At 51.9% G+C, this 25,721-nt stretch overlaps 1 protein-coding gene across 1 annotated transcript; it reads left to right on the top strand.

Annotated features, from left to right (window-relative positions):
- The first annotated feature begins 10,360 nt into the window (after nt 1–10,360).
- Nucleotides 10,361–22,961, top strand: RD3 (retinal degeneration 3, GUCY2D regulator). Its single transcript, XM_029227232.1, has 3 exons — nt 10,361–10,777; nt 20,090–20,399; nt 22,532–22,961. The coding sequence occupies exons 2-3, from the start codon at nt 20,104–20,106 to the stop codon at nt 22,821–22,823; spliced, it is 588 nt and encodes a 195-aa protein (XP_029083065.1). The 5' UTR covers nt 10,361–10,777; nt 20,090–20,103; the 3' UTR covers nt 22,824–22,961.
- The last annotated feature ends 2,760 nt before the right edge of the window (nt 22,962–25,721 follow it).

Here is a 25,721-nt window from a genome sequence, read left to right as displayed (position 1 = left end):
AGGCTCCATAAGAACCAGGCTCCTTCCCTGTTCCATCAGCCTGAGGGGGCCTCTGACTCACTGCAGCCATCACTAGAACCACGGATAGCTCAGGTCCCTGGTGTAACACAAAGGGCCTGGCCTTTAGAGTTTGCCAATTTCAGCTCTGAAACTTTCAACAATTACTCCCTGAGCCTCAGTTTTTTCATCGGCAAAATGGGGGTAGTAAGAACACTGTTACTTAGTGTTCGTTAGGTGGCTACTGTGAGAGTGAGATGGGTCTCAAAAAGGGCCAGGCTCTTCCTCCTGTTATTATATTAGAGAGACTGAGCACCTAGGTAAGCGGCCGTGGGGCTCTGTGCAGGAATTGTAAAGTCAGACACCTCCGGGAGCCAGGCAGATACCGGATGTGTGTGAAACAGCAGCTATAAGAAGATAGGAGGGGACAAAGCAGAGGGAGCGGGCCTAAGGGCATTCAAGACACGGCTGCCAGCCTCACCCTGTCATAGCTGGGTTTGCACAGACAAACAAGGGCCAGAGTGACGGTCTCCCCAAGATTCAGGGAGGACTCTGAGGGACGTCCGAGCCTCCCTGCCCCGAGTCTCACAGAGCCCCTAGGTCTGGCCCTGAAAGCAGCCCAGGGAGCAAAGCTTCTCTCCAGATACACCGTCTGGGGTCTCAGGGGTTGGCCTAGCAGGTCAGTGGGAAGCAGTGGGACCCTGACTGAGTCTTTCACCATAGCCAGAAGCTGCCCCTGGGGTCAGAGCTGAGTTCCCGTCCAGCAGCACCTCATTGAGTGACTCCAGCAGCATCTGGGGAGGGGCATGGGAATGAGGAAGCTGGTTCACCTCCTTGCTGTCTCCCCCAGAACTAAGGTCTGCACTGTTGGGGTATCTTTTGTTAGAGAGAATTAAGGAGACTGGGGCCAAGGACCCTGCCCCTGAATGTGCCCGTGCAGTGATACAGAGAAACTGAGCCTGGGGGTGGCCAGTCTGGGACTAGCTGGTGTTTACTGAAGGGCTGTTCTGAGCTGGGCACTGCACAAGACGCTTTCCATATATATCTCCTTTAATCCTCACAGCAACCCTACAAGGAAGGTATTATTAGCTCCAAATTATAGCTGGGCTCAGAGAACTTGGGACACAAAGCTAGGATCACACAGCAAACAAGTGCTCAGCCTAGATTTGAAACTAGAGAGAAGAAACTTTAAAGAGCCCCCCACTTCTCACCCGTGAGGCCCTCTGCCTCTATGCTGCACTCCCCAGAGGACCAGCATGGATCTGGGTAACTCATCACAGACACCAGGGAGCAAATGGCTACTGAGACTTCCAGAAATCAGAGGGTGAGCCCTGAGGGCTCCTCACAGCCCCAGCACACAGGACTCTACCGGCCCTCCCCATCAGACTCATGTGAGGGGAGGAGCGGTACTTGTTAATGAGACAGAGGATGTGAAAATGTTTTGTAAATTTCCAGGGGTAATGCAAATGCAAGTTGACTGCAACTTATTTTCCCTCGTGGGTGTAATGACTCTACCACTGAATTAGGAGGTTGGATTTCTATGTTTTGTCCTTCTTTGGTGAAGTCACAAAACAGATTAGTCAATTCCCAGAATCATGGTCTTGTACAACTTTTCACCCTTGCATAGCGTAGGCCAAAGAGTTAGCAGTACATGTTCCCCAAGAGATGTTTCCCAACTTCAGATCCAAGAAGAGGCTTTTGTTCCTATGGATTGAACTATTATGTGCATGTCCTTTTTTAGCCTGCTGAGAAAACAAAGAAAGGCAGGGAGTCTGAATTCAACCACCCTTTGAAGAAATGTGCAGGCTCAAAAGAAGCTCTACTGTTTTCTCTGAGCTTCATGTATGTCAAGAAAACATGTGAACTTAATGGAAACGGAGAAGCTGCCGGATAGGAAATAAGTGGATAAGCTTCTCTTTTCCTTCAAGAGTCCTTTTTCTATATTATACTCTGGTTTTTAAAAGGCAGTGGGGGACTTCCCTGGTGGCACAGTGGTTAAGAATCCGCCTGCTAATGCAGGGGACACGGGTTCCAGCCCTGGTCCGGGAAGATCCCACATGCCACGGAGCAACTAAGCCCATGCGCCACAACTACTGAGCCTGCGCTCTAGAGCCTGTGAGCCACAACTACTGAGCCTGTGTCACAACTACTGAAGCCCGCACGCCTAGAGCCCGTGCTCCACAACAAGAGAAGCCACCGTGGTGAGAAGCCCGCACACCATAATGAAGAGTAGCCCCCGCTCGCCACAACTAGAGAAAGCCTGCACACAGCAACGAAGACCCAACAACAAAAAATAAATTTAAAAAAAGGCTAACGAGGCCGCAATTTGAACATTTTGGAAAGAATCCCAGCAGATGTACAATCATAGTCTTCACTCAGGCTAATAAGGTAATTCCACCTCAACCCAGGTGTTTTCTTCCATGCTCTTAACCTCCCTGCTTCATCCCCGGGCCCGACCACCATGGGTGGAGCCTACCGTTTCTCACAGGGTGGGAAGCTAGAAGCAAGTTTTGTCATCATTATTGTCTCATGGCTTGTTAAAGTCTGGGACACTGAGGTACCATAATTTGTAAGTACCCCCCCACCCTCATCCCCACAATTATTGGACAGCTAGATTGCTTCCGGTATGGGTCAGTGCATGTTTCTAAATCTTAACTTTTTCAATTCTTGTTTCCAGTTTCCTCTCCGTGAAGTTTCGAGAGATTCTAGGCTTCTGGCAGCTCTAACAATGCACTTAGCTTCCACCGAGAAATGGAAGGGGACTCTTGGCCCAGCGAGGCACATGCTGGTACTTTGACACTGGGTTGCAGCCAGCTTTGCTTCTCTTGGGGTTGCTTGGATGGCTCTGGTCTTTCTTCTTTCCTGATTGGTTGTTCAGCAGCACGAGGTGAAAGTGCTTTTGGTTTATCTTCTAGGAAAAGAACCAAGGGCACTGGTGAAGAAACTCTGAAGAGCCTGCTGCTGCCTTCTGGCAATTTCCAGCAGCCAGCACAGGGTCCAACACAGGACAGTTGCTCAGCCTCGGCTTGCAGTGATGCCACATATCCTGACTCTTTCATCAGCCCCAGATTTCAGGTCCAATCCCCCACCCTTCTGTCTCTGAAGATGGCTGAAATACCTCCTCTTCCAAGCAGCCTTCCAGGATTATGAGAAGAGTAAGTAACATGGAATTCCTCTCAACACACACACACACACACACACACACACACACACACACACACCACCACCACCACCACCACCTCCTTAGCCCCTCCAGATAAACACGCTTGTTACACACAAAAAATGAGATGTATTCGGTGGTCATAACTAAGGCTTAGAAGATACATGTCTAGGGGCTTCTGTCTGGTTTGTGGATGCAACAGTGGGCAGGGCAGTGGTTTGGAAGAAAAGAGAATGGATTTTCCTGGATTTGCTTCGTTATTCACTTGCTGTGCTATATGAGCCAGTTGCTTGCCCTTTCTGAACTCATTATCTCAGCAGGTGCAGGAGTAAAGGGCAGTCAAGCCCCCTGCTGCTCTGGGATTCTCAGTAGAGCAGCCCAGGGTCAAGAAAGAGGTGCGGATGATATGGGAGAGGAGTGGGAGGCAGGAAGCCAGGGGCTGCTCTGGGTGGGGTGTGCGTCTCTGGATCTCTGCATCCTGGTTTCTCTCCTGTGGCCGGGAGCCCCCGAGGACACAGACCACAGACAACCTGCCTTCTGCGCCTCCCGCCTTGGCACCCAGCCCTGGGGCTGACACAACACGCATGCTTAGTAATCCTTTGTTGGGGAAAATGGATGAGGGCTGGGATGTGCAGGGAAGAGAGGATGTGGTGAAGGAAAAACCGAGCACTTGGAGTTCCTAGAGGGAATTATAGCCACTTATGAGTCTATCAGAGAACATCCTGGGGGAAGGACTTCCAGAAAGAATTGTTCTCAGCCCTTCGAAAGCAACAGCAAGGCATCCACTCTGAAGGGTGGGGAAGATTGCGTTAGATCAGCCGTACTCTTCTCCTTGGCATGTCTTCTCTATAAAAGGCTGCTGTGGGAGGAGACACATTACTGCTGTGGGAACCCCGGGGGGACAGGGACACTCAGCACCTCAGGCCTCACGCTGGGCTCACCTCCCAGCATCACTGAATGTATGAGCCCAGAGAGAGGCAGCCGGGCTGTGTGGAGGAGGGGTGTCCAGGACCAGAAGACAGGAGCCAACAGAAAGGGGGGACCTGGTGGTGGCTGGTGAGAGGGGCTGAGCAGAGCCAGTTGTCCAAAGGAAATTGACAGACTTTGCAGTGCAGGGCGCAGTGAAAACCCCTTTATTCATCTTGTCTATAGAGTCTTCAGTAAACACTGGTTTAGGGAATGCTTCTCCCTGGAGATGGAGGGAGGCACTGAGCCCTGTGTTAAAGCCCACACAGAGCAAGAACAGACACTGCACGCTGGGGTGGCAGCCCCCGGGGTACTTGTCCCAACCCATGCTCCAATGGCAGTGTCCCCCAGTGACCTGCGCCACCGCCCTGCTGCTAAAGCTTCTTCCTGGACATCATTCTACTTGAAATCTTGGTAGTACTGAACATCACAGAGCACACCTACATTCCTGGCTTTTCCTCTCTGGCCATCCCAGAAGCAGAGCCTGAGATGAGGACTTGGGTGCAGATCCCAGGACTTGGGAGGTAATCTGGGAAACAGGAGTGAGGGCACAAGGAGAGTCAGATAGGAAGGAGGGAAAACCAGCCTAAGGGTGTGTTGTCAAGGCCACTGCTGAGGGCAACAGGGTAAGATCCCCTGGGAACCCCCGGGGAATTGGGATGGCATGCCTTCAAGAACCGTTCACCTGATGGGTGGGAGTCTGGAGCATTTATTTGCCAGCTCCCAGCCCCCACTGGTTGAAGATTGTCCCCAGCGATACTGCCTCACACTTGGGGACAACACTTGCAGGTGGGCCCAGTGTGTTTTCTGGGCCTCAGGGGATTGTGAGCCTGGGCTGGGACGTTGTCAATTAAAGAAGCCTCTGAGTTCAAATAGAACTGCCTGCCAGAGCTGCCCTCGATGCAGATGAGGACCACGGGGATGCGCTGGGGATGGGGACAGCAGAGGCACCACCGCTGACCCCGACGTCCCTTCTTCAGTCTCTCTGGGGTCTTTCCCCTGACCTGCTGTCAGCAGGCATCTGCTAACTCTGCATGAACTGCACTTCCTTTTCTAACTGTTCACATACTGCCTGTTTAATCCAGTCTAGAATGTTGCCTGGGCCCCAGGATCATGTCTGGATACTAGGGAGACACATTACCAAACAAGCTTATCTAGCTCTTCTTTTTTTTTTTTTTTTCTCTAGCTCTTCTTTGTTCCTTAGTTCGGACTTTGGCGGGAATGCAGCTAAAACAAACACACGGTACGAGGTTCCCTCGCCCTTTCTCCGCCTGCTTCCCTGCTGGCCCTGTGGGTCAGTTCCGGGCTCTCTTCTCTTCTGGCCCTGTGTGATCTGAGTTGCTCACCTGTGTCCAAGGTTGAACATCTACCTTGACCCTGATGACCCCCAGATCTCTGTCTTTAGCCAAACCCATCCTCTGAGTGTGGGGCTGGTCACTGGGCCTGTCCTCCTGGGAGTCACAAAAACATCTGCCCCTCCCTGTCCACACTGCCAAAGCCAAGCCCAGCTTCCCCTCCAGTCTGCTCCTCCCGCCGGGTGTCGTGTCTCACCACCACCAAGTCAGAAATCCCAGACAATTCCACCCTCCCCCTCATTCTCTGTGCCCAGTCCGAGCACTCCCCCAGGAGCCAGGCAGCCTACCAACTACCAAGCTGCTACCATTGCCCTGGACTCACCAGCATTCTTCTTTGGAAACTGATTTCAGAATCTATTAAGATTCACGTGGGATATTCAGGTCCACGTGTGACAATTTGTTTCATCCGGCACGTCACACATGCTCCTGCGTCTTTCACTAATACCACCTCTTTTCTTTCCCAGGCCCAGGGCATCCCCTCTGTGGCCCCATGTCAGTACCCAGCCAGAGGGCCCACAGCAGCTTGTATCACTTCAGGTTTTGTTCTTCTAGTGTCGGGCCACATCACGACCCCCTCTTCCCGTTGATTTGCCGGTACTTGGCCTCCTCCCAGAAGCATTTCCATGTTGAGCAGAAGGGGCTCCCCTGCTTTCCTACCCCCTGGACCCGCACTGGCATCCTACACTCCCACAGCCCTCCCGTCACCCACTCCTGCTGGCCTGTGCACACCGTCGCCCATGGGTGACCTCAGCCCCTCACAATCCACTCCTGTCTGGCTTATGTCTGTGGTCTGTGGGTCCTCGAGCTTGTGACAGCTCACCTCAGGCTCCTGCAGGCTCAGGAGGGCAGGGGCAGGACCAGGACCTCCGCTGAGCACAGACAGCAGGCTCAGGGTGCCCTGGCTGTTGCCTTCTCTAAGTGCATCGACTTTTCACCACGTGCCGGGGCTTGGGCTCCTAGCCCTTGAAGCGTCCTTATTCTGCCTGGAGGCTCAGCCAACAGGGCGAAGCTCCACTGATTCTCATTATTTGCAGTTGTCATGTTCTGAATGTCGCTGCCAGAACTGAACCACTGCTCCTGGGGGAAATACACAGTTAGGTTCCAGGTTAGCCCCTGGTCAGGACATTTTTGTCAACCAGTCAATACACAACCTTGTTTTATGTGTGTTTCTGTTCAAAGACACCTTATTCATATGTACTGTTGTTTCGTTAACATTGAACTCACAGCCAACGGCAGTAAAACTCATGCCTGAATGAAGTTCATCTAACCCACCCACATGTTTTCTCCATAAGGCACATCACAGCCTCCTTGCGCTTAGGAACAGTAGATAGAACTTCAGCACTACACTTGGGGACCATTTTAGACAGTGAAATCACCAGCAAAAAGCACAAAGTGGGAAAAGTGGGACACTAAATAGACCAGGAGAAGGACATTTGTTTACAGTCTGAGAGTCGAAACAGGAAGGCAGAGGACTGCCTCGTTCCACTTCGGCTGGGAATGTCGAATTTTTTAACACTTTGTACATGTCCAGAATGACCGCAAAACTGCCACGAGCATTGGTCTGGGGACTACAGATACATTTCAGTAAGTAGACAGCTTTGCAACTGTGAGTAATGAGGATTGCTTGTATATACAGAGAGAAGAATGAAGCTTCAGAGAGTGGAGAGGAGGGAACAGCTGGGCAGACAAAGTTTACTGAGGTTTATCACTAGAGTAGATTTCCAGAGCTAAGTAAGACCCATCTCCCCGCCCCCCCACCCAGGTAGAGGGCATTTGGGGCAAAGCGTGCATCGTGCACAAAGGCATCAGACAAGATGGGGTGGAGTAATTACTTCCTTGGGATGAAGATGGAAAAACCAGAGGGGACATGTTCGGAAGACATGTCAGGACTCTCTGATGGACAGCTGGCCGGTTTTGCCCAGGCTCTCAGATCAGTCAAACCATAGGGCAGAACCTAAAAGAAGTCAGTGGTGAGTGAATTCTACAGAAATGGGGCATGAAGGTGCCGTCTAGCACAGAATAGATGGTCAATAAACACCTAGTGGATAAATGAATTATATATATATAACAGAATATATATACATATATAGCAGAATGAGGCTAAATGGAAGAGAGGGGAAAGGGAAAAGAAAGAGAGAGAGAAGCAGCAGGGGCTTAAGCAAGCCAGCTGGGAGACGGTGAGGTTCTCATTTTCCTGTAGTCAGCTGCAATGCTTCCTCTGGCTGGAGAAGGAAATGTGGCCACAGGAGTGGAAGGAGGGCTGCCTGGAGAGAAGAGCATGGGTAAATGCAAGTCTGGTCTGTACCTATGACTACTGTGTCAGTTTCATTCACTCTGTCAGGCTACACAAATCTTCCGCAGGGCTCTGAAAACCCAATGCATGACCGAGTGCTTAGGAACGGTTTGGACTGGTTCCCACAGCCTGGAAGGAAGCCAAGGAGGAGGGAACAGGAAAAGCACCCGACAAGAGCAGCCTGACATCTGGCATCAGGGCTCTCCTCCAATTTCCTCACAGTTTTCAATCCAGCCCTGCACCCAATGGCTTAGTAGTTCCACATCTCCAATTTATTCATCCAACGCCACCTGTGAGGCCATGTCACGGGCCCCACTGGTGTTTCTCCATTTGAATGGAATGGTTGCTGAACATTTACCTATGCTTTGACAACCTCCATTGATGCCAAATGAGAGGAAAAAACTACAACCACCTTCTCTCCCCAGTACAAACTCACACTCAGCGTGGATAATCACAAAGCCTCCACAGGCTAACAGATGAAAAGAAATGAGCAGTCAACACAAACACTGAGCCCTCTTTGTGGTGTCGAGGCAGCAGGTGGGGGAGGGAGGAGGGAGGCGAGGACCCCCCCTTCTCCTGGTTGAAGGCGTCACTGAAAAGTACAGGGAAGAAAAAAGAAAAAAAAAGTACAGGGAAGGGGCCAGCTGTGTCGAGAGGGAGGATGCTAAGAACCTGGTCATCTATGTGCATGTTCCCGAGTCACAGGTCAGGAGTCCTTAGCACACTGCTGCGGAGGGAGCTTCCTTTGATGGCTCAGAACCGGCATGATCTCTTTTACATTAATTGTATGTGTGTGTGTGTGTGTTTGAGGGTGAGGTTTTTTTTTTTAAACATCTTTATTGGAGTATAATTGCTTTACAGTGGTGTGTTAGTTTCTGCTTTATAACAAAGTGAATCAGCTATACATATACATATATCCCCATATCTCCTCCCTCTTGCGTCTCCCTCCCAATCCGAGGGTGAGGTTTTAAGACTAATCCACGGGATGAATTTTTTCATGCAAATAGAATGGTCTGTGGTGGACCCAAGATTATAGAGCAGGAAGATAAAGGCATTTAGCTCTGAACCCTAATACTGTCTCTGCTCCCCACTCTCCTGCAAGAATTCCACCTTCTACTCATCCGACCCAGCCTCACGGGGGCTTGGCTGGGAAGCGTGGAGCGAGGGGGAGGGGAATGGGATCACACACCCTCAGCCAGCAACTGGTATGCCTGCACACAACAGTGCTCTAGACATATGTGCTTCAGGAACGAATTGGTGACTTAGTCACTGACCTCTTCTTGCCACTTTTTAGCAACTTTCCCCAAATCCCGCTCTTCCCTTCTCCCCAGCATGGAAATGCCTTGGAATTTCTGCCCTTGCGTCAGGATGTCAGGATAGCGGCGGGATGCTCAGAGGTGGGGACTCCTGGCTACCTGCCCCAGGCTGCTCTGGCCTCAGCTGGTCCTGGGGTGGAGGCCACCAGGGAACTGTGAGTGCGAGGAGGTCAACTTCAGCTCCTCAAAACATGGGGGTCTCCCGTCCCCAAGAGACCTTCCCAGTCTTTGGGACAGTTGGGCTGTGAACTGGCCAAGAGAGGTATATGGCCCAGCTCCTGACTCAAGACCCCTGCTTGAGTGGCTGGATGAGGAGGGACGGCAGATAAGCCTAATGGAACCAGCCACAGAGGAAGCGCAAAGTGGCGTTTCACCCAGGAACACAGTCAAAGCTGCAGGTGGGTGGGTGAGCAGTGTGAGGCAGCTCATCAGGCGTGGTTTAATTTCTTCTCGGCGATGTCTTCTGCTTTATTTTCAATACAATCAGGACAAGACGTATCCAGCAGTCACTCTCCCACCTGGTACCTGGTACAGCATCACTTGCGTCTATTGCCATGCAGCTTAGCGCCCACTCGAGCACCCTCGAGGCCCCCCACAGGGCAGCATGCATGGGTTTCTGATGTCTGTTGGGGGCAGTCTAGCCCACGTGGGCCCGTAGCCAGAATAGCTTGCAGGTGAGAGTGTCCAGGGCACAGGCAGGCAGGAGGCCCAGAGGGGAACGTGGGATTCGGAAGAACAGGAACAGGAGGGCTCCCGCCAGCCCCTCGTGTTAGTTCAAATACCTCAGACTCAATGCTCACAGTCCATCTTTCCTCCTGTCCCTGGATTATTTCCTCAGCCTCGCCCCTCCTCCAGAACGTCAGGAGAACTTTCTGCACTTGAGCTTGACTTGAGGGAAGGAGAGAATTTCGATTAGCAAAGAGGAAGACAGGTGAGGATGTGGTGATTAAAGGTGAAGGCCCCTCCCCTCGGTTCCTGAATCACTCCTCTCCTGGTGGAGGGAGTGGGTGGAAAGAGTGGGTTCCCGGGCCAGGAACCATTCACCAAGTAGCTGGAAACATCTGCCCCGAGCAGGTCCACCTAGGGCTCTACAGAGGGTGCAGCGAGCAAGGCTTGGCTCCCCCAGTTTGTGCCACCCCAGCTGCCCGCTGGGGGAGGACGGGGCAGAGAATGCAGTCTGGACACAGGCCCGCTCTCACCCCCTGGGTCTTCTCAGGTGACTGTCAGGTCAGAGAGGCTCCCTCTTCAGATAATACAGCTCAGGTGAAAGAGGCTTAGGTGGGTCTCCATGGCAACCGCCAATCAGGACCTAGGCCGCCTCCAGGGTTCATCAGAGGAACTGTGTGGTTCCAGCCTCTAGGGACACACACACACACACACACACACCCCACACCACACCACACCACAAACACCAGTCCAGGGTGCATCCCTTCTCTGGCCAGTGTTTTTTTCTCTCAGCACAACTTCTGAGAGATAGAGAGGAAAAAGCATGAGACAGCAACCAGCAACACAAGAGAAAAAGGAAGGAGGCGTTTAGATTCAGTCTTCCCTCTACCCTGTCCTCCTGTGGCTGCCGAAATTTCTGCGTTTCCCCGGAGATCCAGACACTCTTTCCTCCCAGACCGGGAAGCAGAAAGCAAGACCCCCGTGGGACCTTTCACCTGCACAGAGCCGGACCTCAGAAAACCAGGTAAGAGGGTCGCCTCCCCAGGGGACAGCAGCTACCCCACCGGCATCCCAAGAGCAGTCGTCGCGCCTTTAGAGGTTAGAGCAGAGGCCGGGAGAGATTGCGCTGGGCCCGGCGGCCTCGGGGCTGGGGCAGATGGGGACGGCTCACTGAGCAGGCCAAGTACAGTGAGGGGAGGCCCCACCTGTCCCCATTGGTCCCCCAAGAGGCGGCGGACTCTACAGCGTCCTTGGGGCCGTGGCCTGGTCCCTGCTTTATAAACTCACGGGAAGCCACAGCTTCTGTCGGGTCTGGAGGCAGCAAGCCCGTCTGGGAGGACCCAGCCTGCGCCTTTACCCCTCTGCTTTTACGGGGAGGACCCAAGCAGGGGAAAGCAAGGGCAAACGCAAATCGGAGATTTTCTCATTGATCTGAGCACTGTGACTCGAGCACCATGAAGTGCGAGGCTCAGAGCAGGCTCGCAGGTCACAACAGTGACCAAGACATGTGGGTGATGTGTGGGCCTCAGTCCCTCTGGCCACAGAGCCGTCTGTGAGTCCCCATAACACGCCCGGAAAAGCAGGTCTAGATGGAGCGGGGAGGGGCTTCAGGGAGAGGATCAGGCTTGGGAAGGAGCGTCTGAGTGGCCACCGTGGGATCAGCCCCCTCCTACTGGTCAGCTGGAGGGGGATTTCTATCATCTGAAGGCCAGGGCTCTCCCCTCTGACAGAGTCCTGGGAGCCTCCCCTGAGACAGAGACAAGGGTGTCTCCCTTCAGACAAGGACCATTGTGGCTTCTCTCAGAAGAAGACCAGGGTGTCTCCCTTCAGACAAGGACCAGGGCATCTCCCTTGAGACAGAGACCAGGGCATCTCCCCTCACAGAGCTCATAGCCGAGTCGGGGAAAGAGAAATCTAACCCCAAAAGGGAGAAACGTGTGTGTTACAGATACTGTGATGAGAGCCGTTCTACCTCAGCGGGGCAGTGAGGGGCAGGCTGCAGGGGGAGCTGACCCTTGAGGTGGGTCTTAAAAGATGAGCAGATGTTTTCAGGTGGGCGGAGGCCCACAGGTCAGGCTGAGTCCCGCCTGGCTTCGTGGATACAGGTTATTTTTCTATGATGCCAAAGAGGAATAGGTCAGTTTGTAATCTGTAAAGTTGGTCTTGGCAAAAACAGGGCTGGGAGGAAGGTCGGTAGGCGGCGGGGGGTGGTGGTGGTGGAGTGGGGAGCACCGACTCTCCGCACCTGCTTCGAGGCCTCTGCCCCGCCCCAGCCCCTCCCCCGGCCCGGCCTTGCCCCCCTGGCCCCGACCCCGGCCCCCGACCCCCCCCCAGGGTCTGGCTTCTGCAGAGCCACACCGCCTGCACTCTGGGACAGACCCACGGAGGTGCTGCTCTGGACTCCTGGGTTTTGGCGGGCACACAGGGCAGCCCCTGCCCTGACCTGCAGACGCCCAGCTCAGCTGCTAGGGCCCAGCTTCAGAGGTGGATCCTGGGTGGGGCTGCTTTGTACAGAGAAAACAGCCTCCTCGCAGGGACTGCACCGTCCTTCCCTCGATGGCGGGAGGCTGGTGGCCTCGGTACCCACCAGAGGCAGATGAACCTCTCATGCCTCCGGCGGGGGTCAGAGCCCTGCTACCTACTCCGCAGGCACCCGCCCCCCACCCCCCCCACATTGTTCTCACTGCTGAGATGCCCCTGGTCTCCTCCAGTGCTAACTGCCTGAACCAGACTCCTCCTGCCCTTGAGGGATGGGGTTGGTTTCTCTTTAGCGCATCTAACGAGCCACAGCTGGTGACAGTGTCGCCCAGGGAGCCAGGAAAAGACATCCAGAGATGTTCAAAAATAGGCTGCAGGGAAGGCTCAGAGCATGTGCGGGTGGGAGGGTAATGAAGGGGAAAGGAAGGAGAAAGAAAAGCAAAGGATGGAGGAGAAAGGACTTGATGAGGGCCGCCACAGGGCAGCAATAGAACATGTGAAGGCTTTCCTAAGGTCGCTGGGACCCGAGGGCCCAGCAAGGCCAGGAGCAGGGCTGGGGTCAGGCTTACACCAAGCCAAGGGGTCCTTGACCCTTTAGAAGTATGTAAAGCCTGTGGACACATTCTCGGCAAAATGTTTCCAAATGCATACAAGTGAGTTCATACGATTACAGAAGAAATCACTATGTCGAAATTTAGCTATCAATTTGTTTTTTCTGAAACCAGACCCCTATCAAAAAACAATTTCAGATATAGTAATATACGTGCCTCTGTATTCACATGTAAAATAATAAAATCTGTGGCGGGGCTAATAAGTACCATGATTTCGTAGTAGTGACGAGCACAAACGATATTTCAAGAATAACAATTTCAGAGTGTTATGAAAAGATCCGTGACCTCTGTGGGAGATAAAGCCACAGGTGCAGTAATACTGCCGTGGTCGGGGGCCTGCATTCATAACTGACAGAAATGCTTCATTTCAGTTAAAGGTAGTGGAAATAAAGATTTTTTTTTTCCTATCCGAGTTTATAAACCTCTGAATTCTCCCTATGGGTCCCAGGGTACAAATCCCTGCCCCAAGGGACAGACAGTCACAGACCTAGATGAACCCACTTCTTGTTAGTTTATAAAGCACGTACAGGGACGTTACCTTATTCAATCTTCACAGTAACTTGTAGTAGGTACCTTATTACCCCATCTTACAGATAGGGAAACTGAGGCTTGGAGTAATGAAGGTGGCTTGGACAGGCAGCATTGGGTAGGAAGGGAAGGGCATAGGAGTTGAACTTAGGTTTTCTCTGCTAAAACCTTGGCTCTCCACTACCCCACCCGCCCAACCGACATGGGCCTTCCTCCTCTGAACTGACGAGGAACCAAAGAGCAGTGGCCTGCTGTTTGCTGTACTGGGTGTCAGCGCCCTTCCAGACAGTGGAATGGCACCACTGCAGCCCTGAGATCGCTTATCTCATTGTGTCCATCCCTGTCTTGAGTGCATGCTCCTGGAGGGAGCCCCAGACCTGCAGAGTGACAGTTAAACTGCACACACACCCCACTGTGTTTGCTGAGTCGTGAATGTGTCAGAACTGGGCCTGGGCTTCAGCCTCCCCACCCCAGACCCACCCAGCACACGCCACTGTTTGCTACCTCAACACCAAACCCACCTGTGGAGAAATGCCACAGCACTACCCACGAGTACAATATAAACCATGCGCAGAGGTGCTGAGGGGCAAGTCAAGCCTACCAGGTAGAATGAATCGCGAAGGCTTCCTGCAGAAAATGAGTTCTGAGCTAGCTTTGTTCCAACTCTTAAATTACGAATTGCTCAAACATGCAATAAAGTTGGAAGAAATGTGCAATAAACAGCCATAAATACCCCTGGACAAAATGATTGTTAATATTTTGCCATTTTTGCCCCATCTAGGTGCATGTGTATGTATATACACACAACATTTTCTTTCTTTTTTTTTTTTTTTTGCGGTACGTGGGCCTTCCACCGCTGCGGCCTCTCTCACTACAGAGCACAGGCCCCGGATGCGCAGGCCCAGAGGCCACGGCCCATGGGCCCAGCCACTCCACGGCATGTGGGATCCTCCCAGACCGGGGCACGAACCCATGTCCCCTGCATCGGCAGGTGGACTCTCAACCACTGTGCCACCAGGGAAGCCCCACACAACATTTTCTGAATGATTCAGATGTAAGACTTTGAAGACATCGTGATACTTTAACCAGGAAGACGTCAGCATCGCCTCCCAAGATTGGGCTATTTGTCAAGATTCCCCTATCACCATAATACCATTTTTATACCCAAGAAAATCAACACTCATTCCCTAACATACAGCTCATATTCATATTTCCCCAAATGTCCTAATTTTTTAAAAATAAGGATTCAATCAGTGTTCATGTATTGGAGACAGATTGTAGGTGCTGTTGCCTGAATGGGAAGGTCCTGGAGTCACCATGGCCAGGAGGTGAGCAGGAGTGAGGGGCCTTAGCTAAACTGAGGAGCTTGGCTCTGCCACAGGGGTTAATCCAACGCAAGGGAAAGGCAGAATCCAACTGTGCAAAGCACCCAGAGAAGACCACCCAACAGCAGTTTTGATGAGCCTTCTGGGCGTCTTGAGTCTTAATCAGACCCCCCCCCCCCCACCATCAGGTGCTTCCCAACACAGACTCACACGGCCTCACTTAGGTCCTGAGGAGGCCCTGGGATAAGCCAACCACCTCTGGCATCCTCTGGCCCACCTGCCTCTCTGTCCCTGTGTCCCTCCCTCCTTCTCTCCCTCCCTCCACCTCTCCCTCCCTCCTTCTCTCCCTCCCTTCATCTCTCCCTCCCTCCTTGGCCCTTAAGAACTTAATCAGACCTGCTGAAGAGCCTCCATGAGAACAGCTGGCACCAGAGACAGAAATAGCTCGGGCAGAAACCTCATCTCTGTCAAAGCCTCCAGCCCGGGCTGGGAGGCAGGGATTGGGGGAAGGAGACATCTCAAACACCACACCCCCGTCAGGCCCCTGTGAGAGCCCACCTCCCCGGGCCAGAGCAGCTCAGAGCCTACAGAGCCCAGGATTCAGGTGGGATCACCGCCCCAGGCTCTGCCATCTGTCGTGGGCTGGGCACCCATCTCAGAGGCCGGCTCGGGTGAAGAGCACAGCCTTCCACCTGGGAAGAGGCCGCCTCCCACCCCCAGCTGCGCTCTGGCTTCCCCCACCTGCAGGGATGAGGAGTCTGGGGTATTACAGAGAAGTGCCCACCCTGAGGTCACTTGCCCTCCAGGTCAGGTCTTAGGTGCTGATATCCAGAGCTCCTTGCCCAGACAGTCGCCCGCCCACTTCCAGAGCCAGAGCAGGCCACCTCCCTGGGCCCAGTCTTCTGAGGGTGAATGACATCACCGTGGGAGCAACGCTAGGGCTGAGGGGGCCAAAGAGACACCGTTGGTAGGGGTGTGGGTGGGCCCTGGACGTGAAGCTGGGGCACCCTCTGCATATTTGCAAGGCCCCTCATGGTGTGACTAGAGAGAGGGGACAGGCTGAGGGCCAGCAGCTGGCTCAACACACACCTCCATGTATGGAGGTGCAAAGAACCCTTTGGCATCCAAGAATTCTCAGCTTGAATCAGACCCTCCCAGTTGTTACAAAGGTGTATTTAACAAGGAAGGAAGCAGAAGGTATTTTATTGAATAGTTTGTTAGCTTAATTTGTAACTTATGAATATTTAAATATATGGTACGTGAGCCTCCATCTACAGCACTGCTCCAGGTCCCTTGCACATGTGAGCCGTGGGCCTGCTACTCAAGCCCAGTGCCCCCCACCAGGCCTGGAGTGGATGTTAGGATGTCAGGTTTCCTAGAGACAAAAGTTGTCTTCAGGCCTCCCACTTCCTCTTTCTTCTATATTTCTTCCTGCTGCAGGAAGACCCTCCAACACCAAACCATTCTCTTGCTGCCTCCTTTCAGCTTAAATGCAATTCCAGACTAAGAAGAAATAAAGGTCCTTAAGGAGGGCAGCACTTGACCCAAAGATGAATCCCTCAAAATGGGCTTAGAAAGGGTGAGAAATTTTGAAATGGGAAGGGATTGCCTAGGTAGATTTCTGGCCCAGCTGCACACCCCCACACACACCCACACACACCCACCCACCCCCATCCAACCCCACCCCCGCCCCACACACACACAGCAAGGACTAAAGCACCACATGGCAACATTATCCATCACTCTGGATGTTAGACAATAAGTATCACTCCATTTATTTATGGATGTCCATTGAGCACTTGCTATAGGCCAGACCCTGTGCCTGGTGCTGAGGCCTGGGTAGGATGCTGCTCAAGACCTGGTTCCTTGCTCCGGCTGGAGGGGGAGATGGACACACAGGCAATCATGGTTCACTGTGACTGTGCCATGACGGGGTGAGCACAGAGCAACCTGGGAGCCTGGTCAGGGAGGATTGCGAAGTCTCCTAAAGGAAGCAGAGTAGGAGCTAAGAGCTGACCTAGGATTTATTCACTAATTGAGGAGACCGAAAGTGTTCTAGGGATGTGCAAAGGCCTGAAAGCAAGAGAGAGCCGGGTGCATTAGGGGAATGGAGGGTGGGGTGCGAGAGCGTGTTGGGGGAGGACTGGGGGAGGGGAAGTTTGCTGAGAGGTGAAGCTGAAGACATAAACAGGAGCCACATGATAAAGGGCCTTGAAGCCGCTTAAGGGGTCTGAGTCTAATCTTGAGGATGATCGGGAATCGTTGAAAGCCTTTAAGCATCCCAGGGCTTAAATATAGGATATGATGTGAAGATGTTCACAGGCCCTAGACGCCTTTACTATTGAAGGCCTTGCTTCACATCGCATCAAGCATCCATCAAATGAACCCACATTACAGTTATTTTTTAATAAAAAAGTTGAAAGGAGTTTTATTACTCGGATTTGGAATTACTATTAATTTATTAATTTCAAGTTTGTAGATTTCTATTTTGAAGCCAATGACACTTTTGGGGGGTAGGGGGCAGCTGTATAGGGGGCCCTTATACAGCTCACAGATCCCGTGCACTGTGTTATGGTATCAAATGAAAACAAGATAGTGACATGATCAGTTTTATGAATTAGAAAGATCACACTTCAGAAAATAGAGTGGAAATTGCTGTTTAATGGGTATAGGATTTCAGTTTTGCAAGGTGACAAAGTTCCAGAGTTCTACTGCACAACATCAAACACATTGTTAACACGACTGTACTGCACACTTAAAAATGCTTCTGCTGCTAAATTTTATGGTGTTTTTGTTTTTCACCAGAGTGGAAAGAAAATAGAGCGGAGATTGGATTGGGAGGATCAGCCCTGGGTTTCCAGCTAGGAGGCAGCTGTAATATATCTGGCAGATGGTCAAGGCTTGAAATAATGAAGGGAGAAAGAGTGAACAGATTCGGGAGAATCAATAGGAATTGCATAGAGGATTTGACAGATGAGGCAAAGGGACATGACAGGGATGGTGCATCAGGTTGGGCAACTAAGCTATGCCCCCCACCAAGCTGGCAACCTGGGAGGAGCAGCAGCCAGTGGGGAGGGAGATGGGGAGCTTGAGTTGAAATGCAAGTGGAACCTACAAGGGGAGGTGTCCAGGAGGCATGTGGAGACCCTGACCTGGAGCTTGGAGGACAACTGGGTTATGGATTTTGATTTGGGAACTCTCAACATTCAGGTAGTAATTGGAAACATGTGAAACGGGGAGGATCATTAAAATGAGGAGACCACCTCTGATAGAGCCCCAGTGAACAGCCACAACTCAAGGAAGGCCAGGGTAGGGCACCCACACGAGTTCCGAGATGGTGTCTCCAGGAAGTGAGACAGGTGGCCGGTAGACCAAGGAGTGTGACCCCATAGCTAAGTCACAGGGCTGCCCAAGGCCCCCATCAGGTATTCACAAGATCTTGGTGGAAATCTCCAGGTGTCGGGGAGAATGTGGAGCCATGAGGGTCAGAGGAGAGATTGTCTTTCCCTTGACCCCTGACAAATGCTCTCTTATTTGGGGTAGGTCAGAACCATGGGGCTTGCTCTTTGATCATGCATTCATTCACTCATTCATTTGGCATTTATTAAGAACCTACTGCCCTATGTACCCAGCACCACGGATGGAAGGGTGAATGAAGCACAGTCCCTGCCTACATAGGACACACAGTGTCAGGGGAGGTAGATGGTCACACTCCATAAAATATTCCTGGTGCTATGAAAAATGTCTATGCCGAGCTCAGTCAGGGTGCAAGGTAGAGAGTAGTCACGTCTACCTGTGAGGTGGGAGTATCAGAAAAGGCTTCAGAGGGGAGTTGACCCTAAAACTAAATGTCTATGCTAAGGAGGGGCACTGATCAAGGCATGGAGCTATGAAATGGCCCAGCATAGTCAGGAGCCCCTGCTGAGACCATGAGCCGTATTTTGAGATGCCGTCAGTGGAGCTGAATGAACACCTGAAATGACACCATTCACTCTTTTGGTGTCAAGCATCCACCTGACCTGTGTTCTTTTAAAAACACAAACGGTCCGGGAAAAACAACATATTCAGTTACAACATCTCTCTGCCTCATTGATCGGATCCCTTGGCCTTAGGCAGAGGTTCCTGGGGCTCACAGCTCTCAGGACAAGACAGAGCCCACCTCCATCTCCCAACCGCTTCCCCACACTGTTGACCAAATACATTATTCTGGACACATGAAGCGGTGAAGGCTGAGAAGAAAAGGTCCTAATTGCCCCTGACCCCAATAGCAGGGTCTGATGGTCTGTCCTTCCCTCGCAACCTCGCAGAAAGGAGTCGGGGTATAATCTGAGGCCTCCATTGGTGATATGCTCAGACTAAGTGGAGGATGAACCTTATTAGATTTTCTAAGTACCATGGTTGCTAAGGAAACTGGTTGTTTTCAAGTCTCCATGTGTAAGTCGGAAGCTTGATTTGTGCCACTCCAGAAGGCTACTGCTACCTCATAATAATTTTCCCATTTGTGTCTGATTCTCCAGCATTAACAATTCATTTCTCTGGGCTAAGCATCATGGGGGCAGGGTGGTGGGAGAGCTGCCTAAAAATACATATGTCCCCAGGAGGTGACACATGCCTCATGGCCATGTTCTTGAGACTGAGTTCATTGAATCTCTGTTCTCTGCAACTGGAGGGTCTAGGCAGGAAGAGGACCATTGGCTCATGGAAGGGGGAGCTGCTTGAAGGGGGGAAGGGTATAGGAGGGGGAGGGGGACCACCTCAAAGACCCACTTCAGGTTTTAGCCCAGGAATGGAGCTTGCCTTCAAATGAGACCGTTTTATAGGCAGAAGGGAGTGAGAACAAGGACATTATACTAGGCAAAAAAAAGCAGGTTGGTGCTTTCCTTTAGGGGATGGCAGAGGTCTATCAGGCAGATTACTTAACTAGTGCTGATCAGGTGATTCCTGACTGACTGGTTTAAGATTCCATTTCTGGAAGAGCCGCAACTGTAATTAAGTCTTGGTTTCGTGATGTGGGGCTTAGCATAAGTGACTCCATTTTGGGCCTGTTGTCTTGTTTTTAACAGTTTGTTTCCGTCTTTGTTTGGAGTTAGCAAGGATTCAGGAGTCTCAATCATCTGGATGCTTCATGGATTTTTATAACCATGAAATTATCTTACTTTTATGTGGTGCTTGGAACTTCCCAAGTTTATTCACAGCTGCTTCTCACAGCAAGATTACCTTGTCTTACAGAATTAGAAATGACTGCTCAGAGAGGTTAAATGACTTACTTGAGGCCACCCAGCTGTGAGGGGGCAGCAGTCTTCTCACTCGGGTCTCAGCTCCCTCCCCCTTGTTCTCGCCACCCTAAGTGACAGAGGGGCCCAAGGAAGACACACTCCTGCCCTGTCTCCGCAGGGCCTGGGGGGGCCATGTCCCTCATCCCATGGCTCCGGTGGAACGAGGCTCCGCCACGGCTGTTGTCTCGGAGTCCGGCTCAGATGGTGCCGGAGACGCTCATGGTGGAGCTGGAGGGGCAGATGCGAGAGGCTGAGAGGCAGCAGTGGGAGCGCAGCAATGCCGTCAGGAAGATCTGCACCGGAGTGGACTATAGCTGGCTGGCCAGCGCACCCCGGCCCACCTACGACCTCAGCCCCGGCGAGAGGCTGCAACTAGAGGACGTCTGCGCCAAGATCCACCCATCCTACTGTGGGCCCGCCATCCTCAGGTAACTCCTGGCACTGAGACAGGGACCAGCGGTTGGGCTGCAGGCTCCAGGGAGGGTGGCAGCAGTGACAGGGGCCTGAGGCTACCAGGACTGGAGCCTGGGGCCTGGATGGGACAGGTATCTGTTAAAAGGAGCAAGATAGAGGGAAGAATCTGAAAGAGGCCATGGAAGGCCAGGCCAGGACTCGGGGCTCAGAGGGAGGTGGGAGGCAGCTCCCGGAGGCACGTGAGGTTTTTGTTTTTGTTTTTGCAGAAAAGAACTCAGGTTTATTTGCAGTAGAAACCGTGGTCTAAAAAACAAACCTACTGGTAAATGTACAGTCTGTGTTCTGTTTGGGGTCACCACTAGCTGCAGAACCCCCAGATCCCTGACCTACATGTGTCGGGCCCCCAACCGTTCACAGCTAATCTCAGGCCCCAGGTCCGAAGCCTTGCTAGAGGGTGTCCCATCTCCTGCCAAAACACCCACATCCCAGCCTGCGCCCAGCCCGCCTCCCCTCCTGCTTCCAGCAGTGCAAAAAATAACCAAACCAATATGTTTCCCAAACAAAAACAACATGTGAGTTTTGATAGGAGAGAACCCCAGGCCTTCTAGCTTTCTGTTCTCCCTCCCTGAACTGTTGTCATCCTGGTTGTAACGTGGCTGGCTCCCTCTCTTTCAACAGTTCATCTTCCATGTTACCTTCTGAGAGAGGTTTCCCCATATAAGCTCTCCAAAATTGGTTTCTCAATTATCTTATTTCACACTAGCTCGTCTAAGGGACGTGTGTGTGTGTGTGTGTGTGTGCGCGTGTGCGCGCGCTCGTGTGTGAAGGTTTCAGAGCCCTAGGGCACTGGACATTTAGAGCTGGAGTACAGTCATGTTGCTGCATGTCAGTGTAACCTTAGTAAAGCTGTGACCTACACGGCCCAGTCTCAGTTGGATGCGTGTTGAAATCAAGGAAGCAGAGTCCAAGAGCCAAAAGTAATTTCAAAACTAAAGTTCTTTACCTGCATTTCTCGAACACTAGTAAAGGAATACAGATCCACAGTAAAACATCTTAAAGTCCCCCTTAGTATCCCCAAATCTTCCCTCACCCATCTCTTTAACCAACAGATGCATCTATTGTACACCTTCTTCTTCAAAATTCCCCTAAAAACTCCTCCTTCTTCAGTCCTATTCATCCTTTGGGTTTTGTAGTCTTATACCACCCCCCGCTTCTTCCTCCAGGCTGGGAACCTTACCCTCCCCCATTTTTCTTATTCTGCACCATGGAAGCCCCCCAAATGTATATAGTTCCAGAAGCACCCTGGGGCCAGGGGTGGGGATGGTCATGGGAGTGGTGCTGAGAGAATCTAGGCTGGCAAAGCAACCAAACCTCATACATGAGGGGGAGCTGCGGACGCTCATGTGATGATTGTCCCATCACATTTCCTGTCTCACTGCTCAGAGGTCTGAGAAGTCCTGACTCTTAATATGGCGGAGGAAATTAGGTATCACACGGACTTGCTAGCTATCCTTCACTCTGGAGCTCCAAGCCAGAGACATGTTTGGCAAAGGAAACAGCTTGGCATCCAGGAGAACCTGGGGCCACACTCCTGGCTGCAACACAGACAAGGGAAGTAGCAGGGAGCCCGGTGTGCATGGCCAAACAGCTCACCCTCACCCAGGAGGTGGCGGGAAGCTATAGAAGGAATATCACATAATCGGACATACATTTCAGAGAGATCATGCTGGCCAGTGAGGGCAGAAGGGTGGGAGAGTGTTAGCCAGAAAAGTCCCAGAGAGCAGTGGGCGTCAGTCGCTACTACTGCATCGATAACCCGAGGTGAGTGCCAGGATCTTTACAGATGTTAGCGCATTAAACCTCACAAAAAGGTAGCTATGATGACCCCAGCTTACAGATGAGCAAGCTGAGTCTCAAGGAGTCTCATGGAGGCCAGAAGTGGAAGAGCTGGAACTCAGGATGGGCTGGAGCACGACGGAGGTGGGGTGGGTTCTGATCCACTTCACAGGAAGTGGGGAAGCGGAGGGAACAGGAATTGTCCACGGGGGTGTCCAGGGACGCCCGTGGGGTGAGACACCGGCCACGTCCCACGCCCGGGCTATAGCCCCACCGCTTCCCCTCTTCTTCTCCCCGCCTCCGCACCCAGGTTCCGGCAGCTGATGGCAGAGCAGGAGCCCGAGGTGCAGGAGGTGTCCCGGCTCTTCCGCTCGGTGCTGCAGGAAGTCCTGGAGAGGATGAAGCAGGAGGAGGAGGCGCACAAGCTGACCCGTCAGTGGAGCCTGCGGCCCCGCAGCAGCCTGGCCACCTTCAGAAGCCGCGCGCGCATCACCCCCTTCGCCAGCGACATCCGCACCATCTCCCAGGACGTGGAGCGGGACGCGCCGCCGCTGCACCGGACCTGGAGCATGCCCGAGTTCCGGGCACAAAAAGAGGACTGACCCCGCCTCTCCTGCCCGGGAGCAGAGCCACCTCTGGGGGGGTGGTGGCGGGTGGGGCATGATAAGCCGGGGTCATCCCGGGTCCTGCAACCTCCCCATCGCCCTGCCCCTGACGCGGGGCCAAAGAGACCGCCCCGTCCCCGGACACTCCCTCAAGATGGAGCAACCCCTCCCCGCCCGCCCTCTCCCACGGACCGCGAAGCCTAGAGTCAGGGCTTGGAGCTGCAGCAACAATCTCCTGCTCCCCTGCACCAGTCGGCTGGAGCGGACCCTTCCCCGCCCCGCAGAGATTCAGGGTCTGGGCAGACAGACCACCACCTGCTCCCCATCTTCAGCTTCTGTCTGGAATGGGAAGAGTTGCCCTGCCTTTTGCCAAGTCATGAGCTCTTACCCCAACTTAGGGATGTCCCATTCACCCCCTCTCCCTGGGTAACGATGAGGGGACCTGTTGGCTGGTGTCCATTCTCTGCTGGTGACTGGTCTGTCCCACCGCCGCAGGTGGGTCACAGCCTGGTGGATGGGCAGAGCTGAAAGGGATCACAGGTCCACTCTCCTCAACTAGTGAATGAGGAAACTGAGGCTCAGAGAGGGTCAGGCTTCTGCCACCATTAACTGCAGCCAGATCCCATGGGTGGTGAGACTGTTCCCATACATGTAAGTCTCTGCTCCTGAGTCCTTGAGTCCTGGGCTGTGATGGGACAGGTCCAGTGGCTAATGTCCACCTGCCTGTGGTCTGACCCGTCTCTCTCCTTGGCACTGGTGTGGAGGTCTGCAGTAGCTGGGGACAGAGGTGGGTTGCCATTACCCCACTCCACAGTGTCATCACATGGGAGGTGGCCAGTCCCCAGCAGCTGCCTCCAGAAGCTAAGCTTCAAGGCCTTCTGACTCACTGCTCCAGAGAGCCAGGTCTTTGACTCCAGGGTCCCTTCTCTATCTGGTTGTGCCTGCTCTTTGACTTTCTTCAGAGAAAGTGATGCCCAAAGCTCTAATGACCTCAAGGCACAGAAGTGAAATGTCTGGAACCTCCTTACAGGCTTCACTGTCCTTCCATTTCTAACTGGTTAGATTTTTCGCAGCGAGCGGGGGCTACACTTCGTTGCGGTGAGCAGGCTTCTCACTGCGGTGGCTTCTCTTTGTGGTGGCTTCTGTTGCAGATCACGGGCTCTAGGCGCGTGGGTTTCAGTAGTTGTGGCACGTGGGCTGAGTAGTTGTGGCTCGTGGGCTCTAGAGTGCAGACTCAGTAGTTGTGGCACACGGGCTTAGTTGCTCGATGGCATGTGGGATCTTCCTGGACCAGGGCTCGAACCCGTGTCCCCTGCATTGGCAGATGGATTCTTAACCACTGAGCCACCAGGGAACCCCTAACCAGTTAGATCTTGATGATGGGCATGTGGATTATCCAATGTGTGGATCAACAATGGCAAATCTAGAAGACCAGGCGGCATCCCCACACACTCTGGGCTGAAGCTGGGTGTGGGGGGATGGGTGCAGGCATGTCTGCCCCCAACTCTCAGTGCATGCTCAGAAAATGCAAGTGAGTCTTAATGTTAGTCTAAATAAAATGCCAGGAGGAGACAAATCAACAGGGGGAAAAATCTATATATTCCCTGACAAAGCTTAGTAGGAAAAAAATTTTTTTAATGATCTTGTTTTGGATATTTTCACTCATATCTGGACAGAGAATCATAGGATGGTGGAAAACCTCTCATCCAACACCATCATGATGAAGGAGTTGATTGGCTCATTAACACGATTAGTGAAAGTTGAGAATCACTTAAATAAACATACACACCTTAAACATCTCATATATTCTAAGACACAAATAAGTTCATTCAACTGCCAAACTTTTAATGTAGGTGCAAGCTGTGTTCACTTTTTTGGTGACATGTGTGGGTTGTCTGACAGGAGCTCTGCACTTAAGTTTTATTGGCTGGTGTGTACTTTAACTGTAACAACAAGAACAACTGGTATAAACAAATTTTTGGCCTCCCATGAAAGCCTTTCCTGCCCACCTCAGTCAACTCAGACAGACCCCCACCAACTTCAGACTCCAGTCATCCTACTGCAGGGAATCCCAGCTGGTGGCACTCAAACCCATGAGGTTACTCCTCTGGATTCAGGTCATTAAAGGGAGTAATGAGGCCTCAATTTCTAGTCTTACAAGCCCAATAACAACAAATGAAAGAACAAAACAGTTTGAGAGCCTCCTTGTCAGTGTGAGAGTGGCTGGTGGCAGTTGGAGGGGATGTGTTGAGCGCTCCAGACTGGGTAGTCTGTTTGCACTCAGCTCAACACCACTGGCCACTAGAGGGAGCGAGTGGGTGTGGGACCACTCCATGATTACATTTTTCTTTTGCTTTGTGGTTTCTTTTTTATTCACTTGTTTCGCCTTATGAACATTTTCAGACACAGAAAAGTAGAGGGGAAAGTGTAGGGAGTTTCCATATGCCCATCACCAAGGTTTAAACGTTATTAACATGTTGCCGTATTTGCTTTTCTATTTTTTGGTGAAGTATTTTAAAATAAATCCTAGACATCATAATACTTTACCCCTGAATACTTCAGGATACACTGCAAAAGAATAAGAAAAATTTCCTGTGTAACTACAATGCAATACTATCACTCCCCCCAAAATTAACAGTAATTCCTTAGTATCATCTAATACCCAAACCATATTCAAATTTCTCTATTCCCAACCAATGATCTTTGCAGTTTATTTCTTTGAATGAGGATCTAATCAAGCCCCACATATTGACAAGAAAGCTGTAGTTTGTTTTATTCTTGGTCATATAGTGTTTAATTCCACAATGAAATGTTGTTTTAAAAGAGGGCTTATGAAACATGAGTGTTAGTATGCAATAAGTTAATGGCTGCACATAAATGATAACAATTCTGCAA

This window comes from Monodon monoceros, unplaced genomic scaffold (assembly GCF_005190385.1).
Source record: "Monodon monoceros isolate NGI ecotype Baffin Bay Population unplaced genomic scaffold, NGI_Narwhal_1 Super_Scaffold_18, whole genome shotgun sequence".
In the NCBI taxonomy this organism is placed as follows: Eukaryota; Metazoa; Chordata; class Mammalia; order Artiodactyla; family Monodontidae; genus Monodon; species Monodon monoceros.
This window is presented reverse-complemented; position numbering and strand designations above follow the sequence as displayed.